Source organism: Salmo trutta, chromosome 34 (genome assembly GCF_901001165.1).
Source record: "Salmo trutta chromosome 34, fSalTru1.1, whole genome shotgun sequence".
Taxonomy (NCBI): Eukaryota; Metazoa; Chordata; class Actinopteri; order Salmoniformes; family Salmonidae; genus Salmo; species Salmo trutta.
Window position 1 is genome coordinate 9,403,988 of NC_042990.1, and position 24,170 is coordinate 9,428,157.

At 41.6% G+C, this 24,170-nt stretch overlaps 1 protein-coding gene across 1 annotated transcript in view; it reads left to right on the forward strand.

Annotated features, from left to right (window-relative positions):
* Positions 1–1,667: 1,667 nt before the first annotated feature.
* Positions 1,668–24,170, forward strand: part of LOC115173148 (chloride channel protein 1-like) — a 34,862-nt gene continuing 12,359 nt past the window's right edge. Inside the window, exons 1-11 of the mRNA XM_029731081.1 lie at positions 1,668–1,726; positions 13,049–13,355; positions 14,045–14,176; positions 17,161–17,289; positions 17,669–17,802; positions 17,914–17,991; positions 18,247–18,325; positions 18,607–18,732; positions 20,636–20,720; positions 21,616–21,717; positions 23,730–23,814. Coding sequence (XP_029586941.1) covers positions 1,676–1,726; positions 13,049–13,355; positions 14,045–14,176; positions 17,161–17,289; positions 17,669–17,802; positions 17,914–17,991; positions 18,247–18,325; positions 18,607–18,732; positions 20,636–20,720; positions 21,616–21,717; positions 23,730–23,814 — 1,308 coding nt within the window. The 5' untranslated portion in view covers positions 1,668–1,675. The remainder of the gene's footprint in view (positions 1,727–13,048; positions 13,356–14,044; positions 14,177–17,160; positions 17,290–17,668; positions 17,803–17,913; positions 17,992–18,246; positions 18,326–18,606; positions 18,733–20,635; positions 20,721–21,615; positions 21,718–23,729; positions 23,815–24,170) is intronic.

Here is a 24,170-nt window from a genome sequence, read left to right on the forward strand (position 1 = left end):
TCACTTAACAGTTACTTTAAACACCCAAAACATCAGCGCTAAATGGTCTGTTTTAAAATGCTCTGAAAACATCTTGCGATGTGAAAACTCCTGTGCTTTCCCTGCCTCTACCATAGTATGTAATTGTCCCCTTTCTGGACATTTTAATTTCATTTCAAATGCCAAGATAATCAAGTTTAATGAAGTTCAGTAGTGCTGTCACGGCTGTTCAAAGGATCGGACCAAAATGCAGTGTGTTTGTAGTTCCACATATTTTATTTACCGTGAAACTAAATGCAATACACTAAATACTTGAATACACAAAAACAACAAACCGTGACGCAGAGAGAAACAAACACTACTCAAAAGATAATAACCCACAAAACAGGACGAAAAACCCCTACTTAAATATGATCTCCAATCAGAGGCAACGAGAATCAGCTGCCTCCAATTGGAGAGCAACCCAAACAACCCAACATAGAAATAGAAAAACTAGAACTTAAACATAGAAATAGAAAACATAGAAAAACCCAAAACACCCCCTGTCACGCCCTGACCTACTCTACTATAGAAAATGACATCTTACTAGGGTCAGGACGTGACAAGTGCCTTAAAGTTGCACTATTCAAAAATCTCTCCGCCACTTCTTGGTTGCTAAAAACTCTAATTTCAGTTTGTCAAAACAAGATGGTACAATGATTCTCTACCGTACACTATCTAAACCGCTCAAAAATATGTTTTCCATAACCAAAAATATTGTCGTTTCAGTTGTTTGAAGCTGGTGTACAAAACCGCTAGTAAAAGACTCAAAAACAAAACTTAAGAACGGGAAGCATAGAAATAGCGCACATAGAACATATCTACTGCTTCTTAGACTTGCTTTCAAGTAGAATGATAGATCTATAACTCACATTTCTCTGTGCATTTGGATCGGGTCGCCCAAAAAGTTATATATTGCCACTTTAATATGTTTCTGAGTTACGGATGTTTTTCTATTTGACAGGCACCGCATATCAACATCTGTTTTCTCAATTCTCATCTGCTCTCTATATAGTGTACTGTTCAATAGTGTACAGTAGAGTTGCTGCCCCAGACAGTAGCAGTTGCTAGACCCTGAACCTTGCTGGACCCTGAACCTTGCTGGACCCTGAACCCTCCAAACCCAAGAAGCCAAAAGAACAGTCTGTGCCATAGCTATGCCCTCATCATATTGCAGCGCCAACTCCAATGAGGAACATCCCTCACAGCAGGACATGCCCAATGAACCACTCTCTCTCTCCCCTTCTGCCTCTCTTTCCCCTTCTACCTGCTGTACCTCTACTCTAATTAACAGGTGCTCAAAGTCTTAAGGGGTTGCCCCAGGCAACAGGATGGGTACGCCATTAGCCTATCTAATGATAGAGGGAGAGAGCGGGATAGAGAGGGGGGGAGGATAGTGAGGTGTGAGGCATCTGTTAGTTCACACGCACTGCTTAACGGGACAGAGGTGGGCAATCCGAGTGGTGGGGAGATCTGTTGCAAGGGCTTGTTTACACTGTGTGAGAATGTGTGTGTGTGTGTGTGAGAGTGTGAGAGAGTTTTTCTCTCTGTGTGTGTCTCTGGTGTGTGTGCCTGCGCACACTCGCCGGCGCGGGCGCAGAGCTGGAAATGCTGAGACAGACAGCTGGTTTATTTTTGGGTCAGTGACAGTGTGTCAATGGCCGCAGATGCGTTGGAAAGGAAGGCTCTGAGATACCAACAGACCCTGGTCAGTTCTTTCTCCCACGCTCTCTTCCGTTCTCTCTCTCTCTCTCTCTCTCTCTCTCTCTCTCTCTCTCCTCTCACTACCTATCTCCTCTTATCTTTTTCCATTTGCTCTCATATTGCGTTACGGAGCAGTAGACTATCTCTCACTTTATCTCTATCTCTGACATTAATCTTGCACATTAATCTTGCATGACATATCGGGTCGTCTCTGCTCTTTGCGGTCTGTGCATAGGGAGCATGGGGGGGGGACACTGTCTGGTAACGGTGGTCACAGAGACCTCTTAGCAGGTCCGTGACTGTGGCAACAGGGTCATGGCAACAGGCGTCTGTGTCTGAGGACCCCCACACCTTCAGTCTCCGTCAGGGTCTTAACTCTCTCTCTCTCTCTCTCTCTCTCTCTCTCTCTGTCTGGCTCTTTCTCTCGCTTTCTCAGCCACCTGTTCATTATCCTCTCCACCTTTAATTCCTTTAATTTATTACCGACAAACATAATGTATTATTACGTAGAAATAGATGGCCATTCAACGACCTCTTTGGTATTGTACGTTGGTAAGTGCCTCTCCATGCTCTCAGGTTAGACCTGGGAGAAATGTGTTTGCATGGAAGTGGGATTTCATCCACGGAGATAAATCTAGGTTTACAGCAGTGTGGTGTGGGAAGGGGGTAACCCGATCGTGCATGTGGAATATATTTGTTAATCTCCGCCTCGTCACGCAGTCTAAGATGACCCCGGGGGTCCAGAGTGTTCCAAAACATCTGGAGGGACTTAAAACCATTAGACTTTCCGATTTTTTTATTTGGGGGGGGGGGATTCGTAAGAAAAACTCACCCGCTGGAAATTGGTGAGGCGTATTGTATTTAACAGGGTAGTACTATACCGTGGGCCTTTGGCTAAGGTCATAGGCTGTAAGTCTGTGTGTCCACGTGGTGGTTGTGTGTGTCTGTGTGCGCACCAGTGGACGCATGTACTGTCTGACCTGTGTGTGTTAGTACGGGCCATGTGGACTGGGATAAACGTGTGTTGACGCTGTCGCCCGGGGAGCCGGGCTATATTGAGAAGTGTCACTTTTTTTGGAGCGGGACTTTGTTTCTGTTCTCCTTGTCATTGTGCTGCGGAGGATCAAGAAATGAGATCACAAGGGGGCCTAGATGCCAATTGCCGGGCACAATAGAGAGTTATGTGGAGAGTTGTTGACAGACATGCAGAGAATGTATGTGGTTAATACTCTGTAAGACTGGGTGATATTTTCCAAGACCTTCGTGTGTGTTACGTTTGACTTTATATGACATAAGGGTGGTGACACACAACACTCTCCGACCTTCCCCGTCATGTGACCTATTGCTGTAGATGTCATGTGTCTGTAGGACAACTGGACCAGCAGATGGACGGACCTGCATATAGACAGAGGAAAGCCGGCTGGTAGGCAGGCAGGCAGAGTAGATTAGGAAAGTAGATGGGTAGATTCGTATTTGTTACTAATACTATTGCTGCTACAATTGCGTCTTATATTTGAGTCTTCTGGTGCCATTAGGCTGTCACTTGAGGACATGCTATATTGTGAATACAGTTAAGGGTGTTGTCAGGCCCGACGTGCAGTGGAGGGCCCTGCAACCGCTAACAGGGTTTGTTCTTAACAGGACCGTTATGTATTTGATCTATCCAAGCTATCAGTAACAGCCTGACGTTGTTCCAGAAAACTTACTCATGGAGTCTTCATCTATTCTCATGTTGTTATCTCTGATTTCCATCCACCCTACCTATCTCACAGGTGTTGTTATCTCTGATTTCCATCCACCCTCCCTATCTCACAGGTGTTGTTATCTCTGATTTCCATCCACCCTCCCTATCTCACAGGTGTTGTTATCTCTGATTTCCATCCACCCTCCCTATCTCACAGGTGTTGTTATCTCTGATTTCCATCCACCCTCCCTATCTCACAGGTGTTGTTATCTCTGATTTCCATCCACCCTACCTATCTCACAGGTGTTGTTATCTCTGATTTCCATCCACCCTCCCTATCTCACAGGTGTTGTTATCTCTGATTTCCATCCACCCTACCTATCTCACAGGTGTTGTTATCTCTGATTTCCATCCAACCTACCTATCTCACAGGTGTTGTTATCTCTGATTTCCATCCACCCTCCCTATCTCACAGGTGTTGTTATCTCTGATTTCCATCCACCCTCCCTATCTCACAGGTGTTGTTATCTCTGATTTCCATCCACCCTACCTATCTCACAGGTGTTGTTATCTCTGATTTCCATCCACCCTCCCTATCTCACAGGTGTTGTTATCTCTGATTTCCATCCACCCTCCCTATCTCACAGGTGTTGTTATCTCTGATTTCCATCCACCCTACCTATCTCACAGGTGTTGTTATCTCTGATTTCCATCCACCCTCCCTATCTCACAGGTGTTGTTATCTCTGATTTCCATCCACCCTACCTATCTCACAGGTGTTGTTATCTCTGATTTCCATCCACCCTCCCTATCTCACAGGTGGGTCCAGGTACTTGTCTTCATTGCGAGAAGTACAAAAAGAGCCGGTATGAGGATTACGAGCAGATACGTTCCTTGAGATTGAAATCTGTTTTTGCAGTGAGTTGATCAAATCTGACACTGGCGTTTTGTTGATTTCTCTCTATATACTTTCTAATAAACGCCGCTCGCTTTCCGCTTGACGAACATGCTCAGGTGTCGCGGTCCGTCCACACGAACCGAACTCCCCTCACAGAAGTCCTTAAGGGTCAGCGGGACGGACAGACAGACGGACAGTGAGAGACCGGGAGACAGAGCAAGAGGTGTGCAGCGGTGAACGTTGAGTCCCGCCGGTGCTAAATATAACTCCCAGAGTAGAGTTACACCCGGTGAGAAAGGGGGAGAGAGGGGAAAGTGTGTATGAGGTGCATGAGGTGTAGAGGCAGAAGAGAGCGAGAGGGGCTTGGCGAGGGGAGGAGAAATCTGGAGAAAGAGGGGGATTACACGGTCTGACAGAGGTAGGGAAAGGCAGAGGATGACTGAAATAGACTGATGGAGGGCAGCAACGTGATGGTATGTGATGAAACAGGTAGATCAGGCGCACGGGTATCATTTCGGATTTGAATGGGTTGAAATCAACCAGCTTGTTGATAAGGTGTTGATACAGGCACTTTGCAAGACTAATCTGACACAATGTATAGACAAGCAAATTGATGGTGAGGTTAACCATTTTGTAATAATATTACAAGGGTTACAAAACCTTTTAGCATATGACCTATTGCGTTGTGTAGTATATTAGCAGTAAAATAAGTAAGTAGTATAGTATATTGTGTAGAATAGCCATATGATAGGCATGCATTACATCCATTGACCAGTTAGTTGATATCATGACTGTCCTGAGTGAGATCCAGTTAGATGCTAGTTAAGTAAATGCCTGGTAAATGTTTGAATATTTCTGTGTGTTACTAGACATACATTTGTTGAAGTCTTTAAGATTCCATTTTACATTGAAGAGATTTGCCTTCCTGTCCCAGGGGTTTGCCAAGATGTTGCGATACCAGAGTATATCCTGAATGTGAGAGACAGCCTTGAGTTTGTACAGAAACCACGAGGCAAAAGAGAAAGGAGCGGGTCTTGCAGTGCGCCTCTCCTCATCAGGAATCTGTAGGGGGAGAATTTCCTCAAAAAATCAAACATACAGTATGGAATTCCTTAGAATAAAAACAAATGTTTATATAAAACATTATTAGACGTTATTTATTTTTCTTCTCCAGTATTAACATTATCATCTTGAGTATGGTGTGTAGAGGATTTCCACTCAATTGCAGGCTGGTGTTTCAGCTAACGCCACCTTGCGCTAGTTGCCAGGGGTGAGTTGGTGGAGAGAGGTTTCTTCTTCCTTGGTATAGTATAACAAGTGGCGTAACAAGGCTTTACTGCTGCACTACAGGGGACTGAAAGTATTTCTGACTCCTTTTCTGGAGGCTAGTGTTTCCCAACAGATCCATGACTACAGCTATATGGATTTTGTGGACTCATCTCTTTTAAGCCTGCTACTGATTTGATAACTGTGTTGAATTCAGCCATTCAAATCCAACAACACACTGTTCTAAAACATTCACGGTCAGTAAATCCTGCCCACAGAATCGGCAGACAACACCTGGGAAAGTGCCCACATGAAAAAATACACCAGTTTACTATAGAATACTACAGGACTTACTATAGAATTCTGTAGTAAACTGTAGAATACTATATTACACACTGTTGAATCCTTCAATCGTGATGTGCTTGCTATATAATTGTGTAATATACTGTAGAATACTATATTACACACTTATATCCCTTGATCATGTAGTGTTTACTATAGAATGTAGAATTTACTACAGTAAATGCTACAATATTATCCACAACAAAAAAACACTAGTAAATACTACAGTAATGTCCGCAAAAACACTACACTTGTTTAACTATAGGAAATTCTACAGTATTTAACTCTGCCCATTCCCCTTCCCCATATCGCAATTTGTGCCACCCAGAATCGAGAAACTTACATGCCAATTATAGACCATATATTGTGTTCCCTACAGGTTATAGAAAAGAGCAGAAGCTCTGAACTATCCGTTCAGACCCCAGTCCTACCTACCTACATACCTACCTACATGTTATGGAAAATGTGCTCTTTTGGTATTTCTCCAGTAGATTTCCTGAAGGAGACTCTACTTCTATGTCAAAGATCATTTAAAAAAAACACATAGTAATGTCTACAAAATCACTACAGTAACAAAAACAATAAATACTGCAGTATAGTATTGCCAGCAAAAACACTACAGTAAATACTACAGTAAATACTACCGTTCTTTTACTACAGTATTAATACTAAAGTTAACTGTAAATACGACAGTAAAGTCAGCAAAAACACTACAGTAAATATTAGTGTTTTTACCATATTATAAACTGGGTGATTCGAGCCCTGAATGCTGATTGGCTAAAAGCAGGGATATATCAGACTGTATCCCACAGTAATGAAAAAACATTACTTTTTACTGTTCTAATTACATTGGTATATTGGCCATATACCACACCCCTTTGTGCCTTATTGCTTCAGTTTACTATTGTATTTTTTTTATGTGGATGTTGATTAAAGAAAATCCCCACATATTCTGTCTGGCTCAATGTACACTGAATAAAAATATAAACGTCTTGGTTTCCTAAGCTGAATACAAGATTCCCCAAATTTTCCATTGACACAAAAAGCTTATTGCTCTTAAATTTGGTGCACAAATGTAATTACATCTCTCTTAGTGAGCATTTCTTCTTTACCCCTTTGCCAAGATAATCCATCCACCTGACAGGTGTGGCATATCAAGATTAAACAGCATGATCATTACACAGGTGCAACTTGTGTTGGGGACAATAACGGCCACTGTAAAATGTGCAGTTTTGTCAGACAACACACAAGATCCTGAGTCCCATTTTCGTGCCATTCATCCTCCGCCATCACCTCACTTTTCTTTTTGTTTAAGTATTTCTAACCAACAGATGCATATCTGTATTCCAAGCCATGTGAAATTCATAGATTAGGGCCTAATGAATTTATTTCAATTTACTGACTTCCTTATATGAACTGTAACTCAGTAAAATCTTTAAAATTGTTGATTGTTGCATCTATATTTTGGTTCAGTGTATATAATCGTGCCGATTTTCCTCAACATGTTTGTTGGACACTGAGAGCTGATACAGGGATGATACTTATTGTCAATGTATCACATGGTAAGCCGAGCTGTGACATGTCTGGTCCAATGGAAGTCATGGCGTGTGTGCAGCTCATGTATACGTCGGTGATTTTATTTGGTATACATATCCATGTGTATGACTGACGTACAGTACTCTTTCTAGGACCCACAGAGACAGACTTGTACACTAAATTATGAGGTGTTGAAAGGCAGCCCAAAGCTTAAATGGGGCGCCGGGTAGCCTAGTGGTTAGGTTGCTGGATCGAATCCCCGAGCTGACAAGGTAAAAATCTGTCGTTCTGCCCACTGTTCCCCGGGCGCTGAAGACGTAGATGTCGATTTAAGGCTGCCCCGCACCTCTCTGATTCAAAGGGGTTGGGTCAAATGCGGAAGACACCTTTCAGTTGAAGGTATTCAGTTGTACAACTGACGAGGTATCCCCCTTTCCCTAAATGCTAGGCCTGACTGATTCCTAGTGTGGTATTGTTGACTAGAGGTCAACTGCACTGTGCAGATGTTGTTTGTATCTGAGCACTTATAGTATACAGTACACTTCTGACTGCAACTGTATATCAGAAGGTTTTCAGACTTCCCTCAACAGGTTGTTGGTTTCCCACAAAAGCTTTTGTTTCACAAATTCAATTATGTCTGGTGTATGATGTCCACAGTATCTAAATTATGTGATAAAGATCCATTTACCACTTGATCAAAATGTTCATTAAACAATAAAGGTAGTGTGTGTGTATATACAGTTGAAGGCGGAAGTTTACATACACCTTAGCCAAATACATTTAAACTCAGTTTTTCACAATTCCTGACATTTAATCCATGTAAAAATTCCCCGTCTTAGGTCAGTTAGGATCACCACTTTATTTTAAGAATGTGAAATGTCAGAATAATAGTAGAGAGAATGATTTATTACAGCTTTTATTTCTTTCATCACATTCCCAGTGGGTCAGAAGTTTACATACACTCAATTAGTAATTGGTAGCATTGCCTTTAAATTGCTTAACTTGGGTCAAACGTTTCAGCTAGCCTTCCACAAGCTTCCCATAATAAGTTGGGTGAATTTTGGCCCATTCCTCCTGACAGTGCTGGTGTAACTGAGTCAGGTTTGTAGGCCTCCTTGCTCACACACACTTTTTCAATTCTGCCCACACATTTTCTATGGGTTTGAGGTCAGGGCTTTGTGATGGCCACTCCAATACCTTGACTTTGTTGTCCTTAAGCCATTTTGCCACAACTTTGGAAGTATGCTTGGGGTCATTGTCCAATTGGAAGACCCATTTGCAACCAAGCTTTAACTTCCTGACTGATGACTTGAGATGTTGCTTCAATATATCCACATCATTTTCCTCCCTCATGATGCCATCTATTTTGTGAAGTGCACCAGTCCCTGCTGCAGCAAAGCACCCCCACAACATGATACTGCCACCGCCGTGCTTCACGGTTGGGATGGTGTTCTTCGGCTTGCAAGCCTCCCCCTTTTTCCTCCAAACATAACGATGGTCATTATGGCCAAACAGTTCTGTTTTTGTTTCATCAGACCAGAGGACATTTCTCCAAAAAGTACAAATGTGCAGTTGCAAACCGTAGTCTGGCTTTTTTATGACGGTTTGGAGCAGTGGCTTCTTCCTTGCCAAGCGACCTTTCAGGTTATGTCGATATAGGACTCGTTTTACTGTGGATATAGATACTTTTGTACCTGTTTCCTCCAGCATCTTTACAAGGTCCTTTGCTGTTCTTCATGGATTGATTTGCACTTTTCGCACCAAAGTACGTTCATCTCTAGGAGACAGAGCGCGTCTCCTTCCTGAGTGGTATGACGGCTGCGTGATCCCATGGTGTTTATACTTGCGTACTATTGTTTGTACAGATGAACCTGGTACCTTCAGGTGTTTGGAAATTGCTCCCAAGGATGAACCAGACTTGTGGAGGTCTACAATTATTTTCTGAGGTCTTGGCTGATTTCTTTTGATTTTCCCATGATGTGAAGCAAAGTAGGCACTGAGTTTGAAGGTAGGCCTTGAAATTCATCCACAGGTACACCTCCAATTGACTCAAATGATGTCAATTAGCCTATCAGAAGCTTCTAAAGCCATGACATAATTTTCTGGAATTTTCCAAGCTGTTTAAAGGCACAGTCAACTTAGTGTATGTAAACTTCTGACCCACTGGAATTGTGATACAGGGAAATAATCTGTCTGTAAACAATTGTTTGAAAATGTACTTGTGTCATGCACAAAGTAGATGTCCTAACCGACTTGCCAAAACTATAGTTTGTTAAAACAAGAAATTTGTGGAATGGTTGAAAAACAAGTATTAATGACTCCAACCTATGTGTATGTAAACTTCCGACTTCAACTGTATATATATGAATGTATGGGTTCTACTCCATATTGCATATGGTCCCAAGCACCCCATTGACATTGATTTCAGGAGGATCAATTTGTGTCAATATGCCCATCTACTGTGTAATAGGCCTTTTCTAATTAGGCCAAAAGTCCGTCCTCCACCCTCTCTCTGTCCTCCCTCCACCGTGACCCGGAAACCTAGTGTTCAGGTGGTCGAGAAGATGTCAGTTCGTTAGTAGGCGAACGGATGAGTGTCCTCCCCTCCACGACAGCCACCTTAATCGAGGATAGTCGTGTTTCCTACCGGAGTCCTTGAAAGAGTTTTGTAATCTGGCACACATCGTTGTATCTACAAAATGTCTTGCACAACTAACTTCATTTATTTTGGCATCCACCCCTGTAAACGTAATTTGCCTGACGTTTGGCAGAGAGAAGGAGAAGGAGAATCTCATTTCATACAAGCGCCTTTTCGTCCACGTTCCCTCTCCTCGATTAGTTTTGACCTTTTATCAAATAGCGGAGCGAAAGGATGGAGGAGAGAGGACGCAGAGGTTGAGCAAATCCAATTGAGAAAAGGCCATAGTATGGAGTTGCAACGTAGGCCTTCACTTTGCATGCAGCAGGTATAAGAATAGCTTTAACACATAGTGTCACGGTAACAAGCAAACATGAATCATAAAATAGTGTTTTACATGGAAGCCCACATTAACTATACAGTATTATGATATTATTCAGGTCTCAAACTTCATTATGTTATCCCCTCATTATGTACATAGACAAAGGTTTGTCTGTTTAAATAGGTTTGAAGACCATTGAACTGTTCATGTGGAAAAGATTGGAGAGGAGAACATATTCCTTACAAGATGGTCTGCCATTTGATTGTGGTTTTTATCATAGTAATTAGTAGACTTAATTGACCGTTTATGCACGTAATTCGAATATGTCGTCTTCCATTTAGAATTGGAATGGAATATTTGCCACCTGTCCAGTTTGATAGTGAAATGTGTCTGTCATGATTTACAAAGCGTGTGAAATACTTACCCACAACCAACTGCTGTGCTTGTCTGATAGAGGATCGCATACCTTGGCTCTTGGCTTGATCTTTGGTTGGTGTGGTAGATTACCAACCCCCTGTACCCCCCCCCCCCCCCACCCCATAAGAAATTCATGTAATAGAATGTATCTTTGAGTGATAGATATGTATTGTAATTACAAAGTGATAAAAGCCAAGTAATGTCGTATTAGATTTACTAGATAACAGGAAATGATTTTACTGTGTGTTTCTGAAAGCATGTCCGTGTTTCTATGCGTGTGTCTGCATGTCTGTGTGGGAGAGCTGCAGGCTGGTGTTATCTCTTAACCAGATGTCTGGAGGCTGTCCAGCTGTAATTCACCCAAACGTAGACACATGCTTCCGCTCAGTAAGATTTTAAGGTCAACATGTTGAGGAGTTTTGTCTTTCTGTATCGTATTCTGAATCGCATTATTTACCATTCATTTCTACTGGGCAAAAATGGATCTGAAAAACAACCAAAACAAACAGCAAACGCATCCAAGTTTGTAGAGTCACAAGCTTGATGTAATCATTGCGTGCTAGGAATATGGGACCAAATACTAAACTTTTGACTACTGTAATATACACTGAGCATACCAAACATTAGGAACACCTTCCTAATATTGAGTTGCACCCCTCCCGCCCGAGCACTTTAACCAAAGTTCTGGAGTACAGAGCCAAAACAATAAAACATTTGTCACTCTCCCAATACTTTTGGAGCTCACTGTACATTATGACAATTCTTCCACAATCTGCAACAATCAATATACACTACCGTTCAAAAGTTTGGGATCACTTAGAAATGTTCTTGTTTTTGAAAGAAAAGCACTTTTTTTTGTCCAATAAAATAACATCAAATTCATCAGAAATACAGTGTAGACATTGCTAATGTTGTAAATGACTATTGTAACTGGAAACGGCAGATTTTTATGGAATATCTACATAGGCGTACAGAGGCCCATTATCAGCAACCATCACTCCTGTGTTCCAATGGCACGTTGTGTTAGCTAATCCAAGTTTATCATTTTAAAAGGCTAACTGATCATTAGAAAACCCTTTTGCAATTATGTTAGAAAACTGTTGTCCTGATTTAAAGAAGCAATAAGACTAGTTGAGTATCTGGAGCATCAGCATTTGTGGGTTCGATTGCAGGCTCAAAAGAGCCAGAAACAAAGACCTTTCTACTGAAACTCATCAGTCTATTCTTGTTCTGAGAAATGAAGGCTATTCCAAGAAACTGAAGATCTCGTACAACGCTGTGTACTACTCCCATTACAGAACAGCGCAAACTGTCTCTAACCAGAATAGAAAGAGGAGTGGGAGGCCCCGGTGCACAACTGAGCAAGAGGACAAGTACATTAGTGTGTCTAGTTTCAGAAACAGACGCCTCACAAGTCCTCAACTGGCAGCTTCATTAAATAGTACCCGCAAAACACCAGTCTCAACGTCAACTGTGAAGAAGCGACTCCGGGATGCTGGCCTTCTAGGAAGAGTTGCAAAGAAAAAGCCATATCTCAGACTGGCCAATAAAAATAAAATAATAAGATGGGCAAAAGAACAGGCACTGGACAGAGGAACTCTGCCTGTAAGACCAGCATCCCAGAGTTGCCTCTTCACTGTTGACGTTGAGACTGGTGTTTTGCAGGTACTATTTGAAGAAGCTGCCAGTTGAGGACTTGAGGCGTCTGTTTCTCAAACTAGACACACTAATGTACTTGTCCTCTTAACTAAACTTGGATTAGTTAACACAACGTGCCATTAGAACACAAGAGTGATGGTTGCTGATCATGGGCCACTGGATGCCTATGTAGATATACCATAAAAAATCTGCCGTTTCCAGCTACCCTAGTCATTTACAACATTAACAATGTCTACATTGTATTTCTGATCAATTTGATATTTTAATGGACAAAAAAAGTGCTTTTCTTTGAAAAACAAGGACATTTCTAAGTGACCCCAAACTTTTGAACGGTAGTGTATGTATATTGCTTTTACATTCTTCTCTGATAGATGAATGTTCCCTTAAGGTAAGTTTCTTATTCACATTCGGTGTGAAATTAAAATATCTTAAACTCTTCTTATTATCCTAAAATTACATTTTTGCCCTCTAACCTTACCTGAACTACATTTTCAGCAGTTCGTCATTGTCTTTTGCTCATGAACATATAGGTAATGTAGTCTCTCTTCCTCCTGTCACTTTCAGCTGTATGGGGAATACAGCGAGCACCCGGGTGGGTCTGGCCGCCGGAGAGAGGCCACCCGACTGCTAACAGCGAGACAATGGAAGAAACACGACCACCATCACCATGGTCACCACCCGCAGCATCGCCATGGCCACCATCACCACAGCCACCACCATGGCCACCCCCACAGTCACACACATGGACACGGGCACCACAGCAGGCACAGGGGTCGGCATCACTCGGATGAGGCAGGACATGCACATATGGCTACAGAGCAAGGCAACCCTTTGTCTATAAAGAAACGCCCCTCCTACTCAAAGTGCAGAGGTGAGGAGTCCATGCTCCGTAAAGTCTGTGGTGGTTAATTTCTTTACTATCAAATGAGGAGAGACAAACTTATCACACAAGTCAGAGTCATACTTGAACTAAATCTTTATTCACTCATTAATAAGGGAGCAGGTCAATACAACACACACATAAAGTGAATCGATTGAGTGCTGTACGATAATGATCTCTGGTCGACGAATCACCCTCAGATGATTCGTTGAGAGCCCCGAGACTAAGGTACAAAGGTACTTTATAGCCAAGATACACCCCTTTCAGTCTACAGCACAAACAACAGATGTATGGAATGGGTCACAAGGTTAAGATTTGTATGAAAGATACTTAGAATTCACAGCAGACAGTATCTTCTGTAAAAACAGTTATCTTTGTGTAGAGACCAAGGTCTGGCCCTGGGGTCATCTCTCCCTCGTATCCTATAGAACAGAAACATTAACTCATGCTCTGGAATGCGCTGTCACCCAAAGGCATCGTAAATCTTCCAGAGACCCACCTTCAGTAGAACACACACAGATCAGCGTTCTAACAACCTCTTATTCTGTTGCATAAAACAACCATTTGATGCAATAAACGTATTATAACATAATCTTGCAATTTTGCTTTCACAAGTCGCAGGTGTTAAATGAACTCGAACAGTGTTAAAGTGAATCATGTCTGTCTTGTTGTTTGCTCAGACTGTGTAGCGCGGGTACAGAGGTTCCTAGTCACCAAGCTGGGAGAGGACTGGATCTTCCTGGTGCTGCTGGGCGTCTCAATGGCGCTGGTCAGCTGGACCATGGACTACACCAGCGCCAAGAGTCTACAATGTACTACAATACCCACAATGCAACACATACTAAACAATCTTGTTTTATGATGATGCAATATGTTTTTATAATGCTTGCATTTGAGCCACTGAACCGGCAGATCATACAGTTGCATGAATGCTTTTACACCATAAATAATGATCTAGACTAGACACCTGGTTGCTTATTGTCGGAGGGTTAGGGTGAGTGGTTATCGAAAAGCGTTGCAAAATGGTTCCGTGGTAACCTGATATGCAAAATTCATCTTGCAAAACAAACATTACAAAACAGTACAATACTTACCCATATGAGGGAGTTTAGTGAAGTTTGTATGATGGAGTCCCTCCAGGCTCTGTTCTTGCACCGCTACTGTTCTAATTTTATATGCTACCTCTCAGTGATGTTATTCATAAACAGAGTCAATTTTCACTGATATGTGGCCGACACATCTGTACACTGTAAAAAAATATTTGTTGATTCAACTTACAAATGTTTGTTACCAGGCTACTTTAAAATTCCATGTCAAGTCCAATCCGGATTTCGTGTGGAGTTAAAGTTTTTCTTCAACCTAGTAAAGTTAGTGGAACTGGCAAATGTGGATTTAATAACTTGTTGAATGAACTTCATACTTTTAGTCAAATGAACAGATTTTTTATTTTTTTGTGCTAACAAAGCTACTCAAGTTGTTTTGACAAATTCCCTAAGTCTAGAGGTCAAGTATTTGCTAGTCAGAAAAGCTAAACGAAGTTTTTTTCAACTTACCAAAGTTTGTTACCAGGCCTTAAAATCTTACGTTGTGTCAACTTCCAGTTGAAACAACTACTTAAAAAATGACCCATTTCAGAACTGACTAAGTCTTTGAAATGATATAATACATTTCAGTGGGGAACATTATGCTCCCATCTGTCTCTTGCTCATGTGTGAGCTTTTTTGCCAGTTTCGAAACTGACAGTTCACTCAACCAACCAACAGATCACTTCACCTACAATGGCATTCTCAGTAACAGTAGGCAGGTTTCCATTGACCCAGGTTTATTCGCCAAAAGCAACGTTGCAAAAAAAATCTTTGCAACATGTGTAATGGAAACGGCAGATATAGGAGAAACGTTCTTTTTTCGAATTGTCTATATTGCGACAAATGATAACGGAAACTGTGTTTTCTGATTTAAATGATGATAGACTAATAATTTTGAAGGTACATGGGGCACGTGATGTCACCACATAACTATAAAGCTCCACATCACAGTTAATTCTAAATACCTACAGTACTGCTTGCAAAATAAAAAAAATTCAACTATAAAAATAATGTTTCTTTGCAGGACAAGGATTGTCCTGACTTTCAAGAGTGCCTGAATTGCTTCAACTTGTTTTTCTGGTTGGCTGGCAAGTTTCACCATCCAATTGTTTTAGATCTACAGGAGTGCAGTTTTCACCATGGGACGGACTGTGGCGATACGTTGGCACATGAGAATTATTAGAATATGGCAAATATTAGTCAATTATACACCGGGTGGGTCTAATCCTGAATGCTGATTGGTTAAAACCGCATTCCAGCCGGTGTCAATTCCACAAGTTACCACTGGCTAAATCTATGACGTTAAAATGCCTATTTACTCTGTTCCATCTGACTGCTCAATCCACTGTCTCATCAGCCCAGCCAGGCAATTTATAAACTTGATCTCCACTATAAAAAGCATCTTCACATTATCTCAGATTTCTTTTAGACTAACATTTAGTTTTCGACAGCGGAGATTTGTATAAACCTTGCTGTCTGTCTCTCCGACATTTGCAACATTGTTTCAATATTAAAATTCAATCTCCAGCTGTCTCATAGTAATGACCATGTCGGGACGATACAGAAAGACAGGCAGGTAGCGTTTCTCAGCCAGTCAAAAATCATGAATCAGCTTGCATAATTTTTATGGATATTATACAAAGAAATGTAAATTGAAAAAATATCAAACAAAACGAAGTGCAGGCAGTTTGCAGTCTTTCCAGCTTCAGCTTGAAGTGATTGCGTTAGCTGTGCAATTTCCTCTGTTGGCTGTACTGTCTGACATGACTGTTCGTTAGCCTTAGTTAGTTCACATGGCTAGCTAGCAAGCTATTTTCTTTCTAAATGTCAACAAAAAAATCACTGGGCAAGTTAATGGAAACAAAGCTACTGACAGAAACGTTTTTCTTGTTTTCTTTTTACATGAGGTTGTTTATCTACCTACGTTGAATGCACTAACTGATAAATGTGTCAGCTAAATGTCCAAATGTAAATATACAACGCACGGATGCAAAACATGCTGGGTATTATTCTAATGAGCCCCCCCAAATAAGTATAAGTCATCTGAACTTGATATGTTCAGTCAACACTACTGTCATGTTGCTTCTATTGATTTGACTTCATGGTTGAGAACAGTAAAAATACTGTTTTTTGCTAAATCAATTTGATTTAATACGTTTTCAAATGTAAGAAAAAAAAATTGTCAACCCAACACATTATTCAAATGTTGTTTACTTGGCTAGACAAAACGAGTCATTTTGACTGAATCTCAAGATCTTTTTTTTTTACGGTGTACATTTCAATGAAACATGGTGATGCTCAACAAGTCAGTGCCCCTCATATAGAATACCACTAATGCCAAGAGAAACATCTACGAGTGGAAACAGACATCTGTCAGTCCAGATGGATTGACAGCTGACCCTAGAAAACCCCATCTTAAAGTATATTTTCTTTGTGACTGTCTGTGTCAGTGTCTGCCCTGTCATAACCAACTTCCCTTTTTCCTCTCTTCTCACCTCCGTTACCTTATCCTCCACCCTCTTCCCTGATCTTCACCCCGTGTTCCGTCTCCACCATCATTTCCTCCTCCCTCTTCCCCTTCTTCCTCCTCCCCCTCCTCTGTTTTTCTCATCTTCTCCAATACCTTCTTGCTTTTTCTCACATTCCTTCTCATGCCTCACTTTCACCCCTCTCCCCAATCCTCCTCTCCCATCCCTCTGTCCCCATGTCAGTGTACAAGTGGATTCACTGGGAGCTGAGGGGTAATGTGCTGCTCCAGTACCTGGCCTGGGTCAGCTATCCCATGGTGCTCATCATGTTCGCCTCCTCCTTCTGCCACCTGGTTGCCCCACAAGCCATCGGTGTGTACACGCTCAATGTTTACTGCTTACTTTCCCCATCCCCCGTCGCCCCTAATGACCTGTTACCCGCAATCTGTTATCCATAGATTTTTCTCCCCTCTCTGCTTGTGTACCTACAGTGATGTCCTCACTGTCTGTCTAGAGTTATGACCCTTTAATTGTTGTTGAGTCAAATGTGTATATATATATTTTTCCTATAAAACAGCGATTTTGTCATTCTTTCTCTGCCCTGACCTCTTTTCACCTCGCCACCCTGTTTGTCTTTGTTTCTGTCTGTGTCTCTCTCTCTTTTCACCTCACCACCCTGTTTGTCTTTCTGTTTCTCTCTGTGTCTCACGCTCTCTCTGTCTGTGTCTCTCTGTGTGTTTTTGTCTTTCAGGCTCTGGTATTCCTGAGCTGAAGACCATTCTCAGAGGCGTAGTGCTGAAAGAGTATCTGACTCTCAAGGCTTTTACTGCCAAGGTCATTGGTCTGACTGCAGGTCTGGGCAGTGGGATGCCAGTGGGGAAAGAGGTGGGTTACACACACTCACATCTGATTCCCTGATTACAGCTGTCTAAAAAGCCACTAAAAGTTTATTTGTTTCTGCCCCCTTTCTATTTGTCCTTCATATTGCTTCCGAAGGGCCCATTTGTTCATATAGCCAGCATCTGTGCTGCTGTGCTGAGCAAGTGTATGATGTTCTTCTCAGGAGTCAATCAGGTAAGCAGTTACTTGACCAGCATTGAGAATAATGAGGACATTACAGTTTTGTCGGATCACTTCGCATTATACTTTTAGGCGTTTTTCATTGATTTTCTCTTTTCCTCCCTCTGTTCCTTACTGGTATGGGATCCTCTTATCCCTTTCCCTCAAACTGTCTGTCCCTTCCTCGCGCTCTTGGCCTCTCCCCTTCCTCACTCTACCTTACCTCTCTGTCACCCCCCCCCCCCTCTCTCTCTCTCCGTGTGTCAGTAGAGCCCATACTGCTACACAGACATCCTCACAGTTGGCTGTGCGGTTGGGGTGGGCTGTTGTTTCGGTACCCCTCTTGGAGGTACAACACTATATTCCTTTTCTTTCTCTCAATTCACCTTCCATTCATTTAGTATGACGCAAGCTAGGAAATCAGCTGAAACAATTGTCATGTGTCTGACAATCAATATAGGCATGGTGCTGAAATAGCCTAAAACAAATATGGATTTGTGACGGGTCATCATAGCAAGCCTTCAGTGTATAGTAAATATGCAATCTAGACTTTGACTACATGCCACATTTTCTAATATCAGATCTGAATGATATTTTACCGGTCTTTCTTTGATCCTGCCGTTCCACCAGGGGTGCTGTTCAGTATAGAGGTGACGTCCACTTACTTTGCTGTGAGGAACTACTGGAGAGGCTATTTTGCCGCCACCTTCAGTGCCTTCATATTCAGAGTGCTCTCTGTGTTCAACAAAGATGCAGGTGGGTTAATGTACTATGACATCAGTATGTGTTTACCAAAAAGCTTGCATCCCATAACACTTTGTGATGGCTGTCTACAAACATGTTTGGCTAGAGGGAACCCTTTCCCATAGAACCGTATCTGTGAAATGATATAGGCCTATTCCGGTATGATAATGAAAGCAGAAATTCTGCTAGGTGGTGCCTTCTGGTTTCCTCTATGTTGTATAGTATGCATGTATACAGTTGAAGTCGGAAGTTTACATACACCTTAGCCAAATACATTTCAACTCAGTTTTTCACAATTCCTGACATTTAAACCGTGTAAAAATTCCCTGTTTTAGGTCAGTTAGGATCACCACTTTATTTTAAGAGTGTGTAATGTCAGAATAATAGTAAAGAGAATGATTTATTTCAGCTTTTATTTCTTTCATCACATTCCCAGTGGGTCAGAAGTTTACATACACTCAATTAGTATTTGGTAGCATTGCCTTTAAATTGTTCAACTTGGGTCAAACTTTTCGTGTAGCCTTCCACAAGCTTCGTGTAGCCTGCCCATTCCTCCTGACAGAGCTGGTGTAACTGAGTCAGGTTTGTAGGCCTCCTTGCTCGCACAGGCTTTTTCAGTTCTGCCCACATATTTTATATGGGATTGAGGTCAGGGCTTTGTGATGGCCACTCCAATACCTTGACTTTGTTGTCCTTAAGCCATTTTGCCACAACTTTGTAAGGATGCTTGGGGTCATTGTCCATTTGGAAGGCCCATTTGCGACCAAGCTTTAATTTCCTGACTGATGTCTTGAGCTGTTGCTTCAATATATCCACATAATTTTCCTCCCTAATAATGATGCCATCTATTTTGTGAAGTGCACCAGTCCCTCCTGCAACAAAGCACCCCCACAACATGATGCTGCCACCCTCATGCTTCACGGTTGGGATGATGTTCTTCGGCTTGCAAGCCTCCCCCTTTTTCCTCCAAACATATCGATGGTCATTATGGCCAAACAGTTCTATTTTTGTTGCATTAGACCAGAGGACATTTCTCCAAAAAGTACGATCTTTGTCCCCATGTGCAGTTGCAACCATAGTCTGGCTTTTTTATGACGGTTTTGGAGCAGTGGCTTCTTCCTTGCTGAGCGGCCTTTCAGGTTATGTTGATATAGGACTCGTTTTACTGTGGATATAGATACTTTTGTACCTGTTTCCTCCAGCATCTTTACAAGGTCCTTTGCTGTTGTTCTGGGATTGATTTGCACTTTTCACACCAAAGTACGTTCATCTCTAGGAGACAGAGCGCGTCTCCTTCCTGAGCGGTATGACGGCTGCGTGGTCCCATGGTGTTTATACTTGCGTACTATTGTTTGTACAGATGAACGCGGTACCTTCAGGCGTTTGGAAATTGCTCCCAAGGATGAACCAGACTTGTGGAGGTCTACAATTTTTTTTCTGAGGTCTTGGCTGATTTCTTTTGATTTTCCCATGATGTCAAGCAAAGAGGCACTGAGTTTGAAGGTAGGCCTTGAAATACATCCACAGGTACACCTCCAATTGACTCAAATTATTTCAATTAGCCTATCAGAAGCTTCTGAAGCCATGATATCATCTTCTGGAATTTTCCAAGCTGTTTAAAGGCACAGTCAACTTAATGTATGTTATCTTCTGACCCACTGGAATTATGATATAGTGAATTATAAGTGAAACAATCTGTCTGTAAACAATTGTTGGAAAAATGACTTGTGTCATGCACAAAGTAGATGTCCTAACCGACTTGCCAAAACTATAGTTTGTTAATAAAAAATGTATGGAGTGGTTGAAAAACGAGTTTTAATGACTCCAACCGAAGTGTATGTAAACTTCCGACTTCAAATGTACATTCTAAGAATCTCTCTATCTCCCTCTTCCCCTGTATTTTTGTCCACCACAGTCACCATCACTGCTCTCTTCCGCACCAAGTTCCGCATGGATTTCCCCTTTGACCTCCAGGAGCTGCCAGCGTTTGCCATCATCGGGTGAGAGAAAGGGTCGAGAGGGGGCCCCAGGAGCGTGGTGAGGGCACGGTGACCACACTGTGTGTAGTTCTATGTCACAACCCAACATGAATGCATAGTCTGAGTCTATATGCCATAAATCTCTTATTGGTAGTTATTACAAGAATGGAGATGCTGTGAATGCTTTTGCTTGCTGGTATGCTTGCTTCAGCTTCCTAGACTACAGAGCTAGAAATAAATACATTATAGGCTAGATCAACACTAACTAAATTAACAGCTGAAGCAAGCACATTTACACTGAGTGTACAAAACATTATGAACACCTGCTCTTTCCATGACATAGACTGACCAGGTGAATCCAGGGGAAAGCTATGATCCCTTATTGATCACCTGTTAAGTTCACTTCAATCGGTGTTGATAAAGGGTAGGAGACAGGTTAAAGAAGGATTTTTAAGCCTTGAGACAATTGAGACATGGATTGTGTATGAGTGTCATTCAGAGGGTAAATTGGCAAGACGAAAGGTTGAAGTGCCTTTGAACAGGGTGTGGTAGTAGGTGCCAGGCGCACCAGTTTATGTCAAGAACAGCTACTCTGCTTGGTTTTTCACGCTCAACAGTTTCCTGTGTGTATCAAGAATGGTCCACCACCAAAAGGACATCGAGCCAACTTGACACAACTGTGGGAAGCATGGGCCAGCATCACTGTGGAACGCGTTTGACACCTTGTAGAGTCCATTCCTCAATTAATTTAGGCTGCTCTGAGGGCAAAAAGGGGAGGGGTGTGCAATTAAATATCAGAAAGGTGTTCTTAACGTTTTGTACACTCGGTGTATATTCTTCAGAAAATGTACCTTTTTTGTTCTTATTTGGACCTTGAGAGTGAGTGAGGTAAAGGTCCTGGTGGTTGTCTCTTCAGGATCTCCTGCGGGTTCCTGGGGGCCTTCTTCGTCTGGCTGAACCGCCAGGTGGTGCTGTTCATGAGGAAACCCAATGCCATGACACGCTTCCTCACCAGACAGTGAGTTACAGGGTTTGGGGAGGTATTTTGATGAGACACTTGACAAAAATGCACACCTGAATTGGAGAGGATCAGGCTAGGGCCTTAGAGGGGAATAGAAATAGAATAGAATCATTCATTGTTCTCCAAATAAATTATTGTTGCTGACTGGTAGATTTTACAATAACAAACAGAGAATCAAACCATCACTCAGACATTGAACGATCCATCTATAAGCAATCTGTGGTCCCTGAAAAATAAATGAGTTACACACACTCGCTCTAATACAAATGAATGATTTAGCAGCAACCAGTGCAGCTGCTTTTGTCAGAGCGGCACATATTTACACTGTAGATTATGGACGGGAACACTGAAATTAGACCAACAAAGAGCAGGACGGGGTAATTATATTGTCAGCTTTGAAAGTTTTAAATTGGTGCTTGTTCTTAGGCCTGTCCTACAGGGAGACAGAGGGGGGTTATCTTGTCTTATAGGAGGAGAAGCAGGACATTTTTGAAGAGGATATTGTGGCATAGGGTGCAGTTATATTGAAAAGGTTATACGGTGCCTTCAGAAAGTATTCACACCCTTTGACTTTTTCCACATTTTGTTGTGTTACAAAGTGGGATTAAAATGGATTTGTTTTATTTTGTCAATGATCTACACAAAATACTCTGTCAAATTGGAAGAAATTACAACAACAAAAAATGTTTTGGGGGGGAATAAAACACTAATATATTTTGATTAGATAAGTATACAACCCCCTGATTCAATACATGTGAGAATCACCTTTGGCAGCGATTACAGCTGAGACTCTTTCTGGGTAAATCTGTAAGAGCTTTGCACACCTGGGTTGTACAATATTTGCCCATTATTCTTCAAGCTCTGTCAAGTTGTTTGTTAATTATTGCTAGACAGCCATTTTCAAGTCTTGCCATAGATTTAAGGCGATTTAAGTCTAAACTGTAAATAGGCCACTTAGGAACATTCAATGTCGTCTTGGTAAGTATTTGTCCTGCTCTGTGTTCAGGCTGGAAAGCAGTCTGAACCAGGTTTTCCTCTAGGACTTTGCCTTTGCTTAGCTCTAGTCCTTTTATTTTTATCCTAAAAAACTCTGTTGCCGATGACAAGCATACCCATAACATGATGCAGCCAACACCATGCTTGAAAATATGAAGTGGTACTCAGTGATGTGTTGTGTTGGATTTGCCCCAAACATAATGTTTTGTATTCAGAACAAAAAGCTCATTTCTTTACCACATTTTTTGCAGTATTACTTTGGTGCCTTATTGCAAACAGGATGTACTGTATGTTCTGGAATATTTTTTATTCTGTACAGGCTTCCTTTTCACTTTGTCATTTAGGTTAATATTGTGGAGTAACTACAATGCTGTTCATCCATCCTCAGTTTTCTCCAATCACAACCATCTAACTCTGTAATTGGTTTAAAATTACCATTGGCCTCATGGGGAAATCCCTGAGCGGTTTCCTTCCTACCCGTCAACTGAATTAGAAAGGACGGCTGTATCTTTGTAGCGATTCCAAAGTGAGATTAATAACTTCACCATGCTCAAAGGGATGTTCAATATCTGACTCGTTGAAAACATTTTTACTCCTGAACTTATTTAGACTTGCCATAACAAAGGGGTTGAATACTTATTGACTCAAGACATTTCAGCTTTTTATTTTTTATTAATTTGTAAACATTTCTCAAAACATAATTTGTAGATCAGTGACAATCTAAATGTAATCCATTTTAAATTCATCCTGTAACACAATGAAATGTGGAAAAAAGTCAAGGTGTGTGAATACTTTCTGAAGGCACTGTATATCCTATTTAGCAGCCAATTTTATCCAAACCGATTTACAGTCACGCGTGCATACATTTTACGTATGGGTGGTCCCGGAAATCAAACCCACTATCCTGGAGTTGCAAGCACCCAACTGAGCTACAGAGAACCACATATAGGGTTGTAACATAGAGTTGAAAGTAGAAAGAGAATGGCTGTTTTTAATCCTTATTCTTTCACCAGCCGACTGATTTTCCCCGGTGTTGTGACCTTAGTGATAGCCACCTTGACCTTTCCCCCTGGATTTGGACAGTTCATGGCTGGAGAGGTCAGATTTCAATTCCAATTTTGTTTGCCCATTTTTTGTTGTTGTCTGTCACTGTTAAAATGACTATACTCTGTAGAAGACCCTGTTTATCGGGACTTGAAAACATGTCGGTAACACTTTATAACACTTTCATGAATAAGCATAAATTATTATAAAGTGTTACAAATATTGTTTTGCTTGGCTAAAATGCGACTTATCTACTATTCTCGATCATGAAAAATGTAACTGCAGAGACACACATAGGATCATCTAAAGGGTACAACTATTTACCAAAATGTGTGAATTGTTAGCTCTGCACGTAATTTCAACCCAGAACATCTAAGTGGTGACGTTGAATCAACGTTAAACTCATTGGA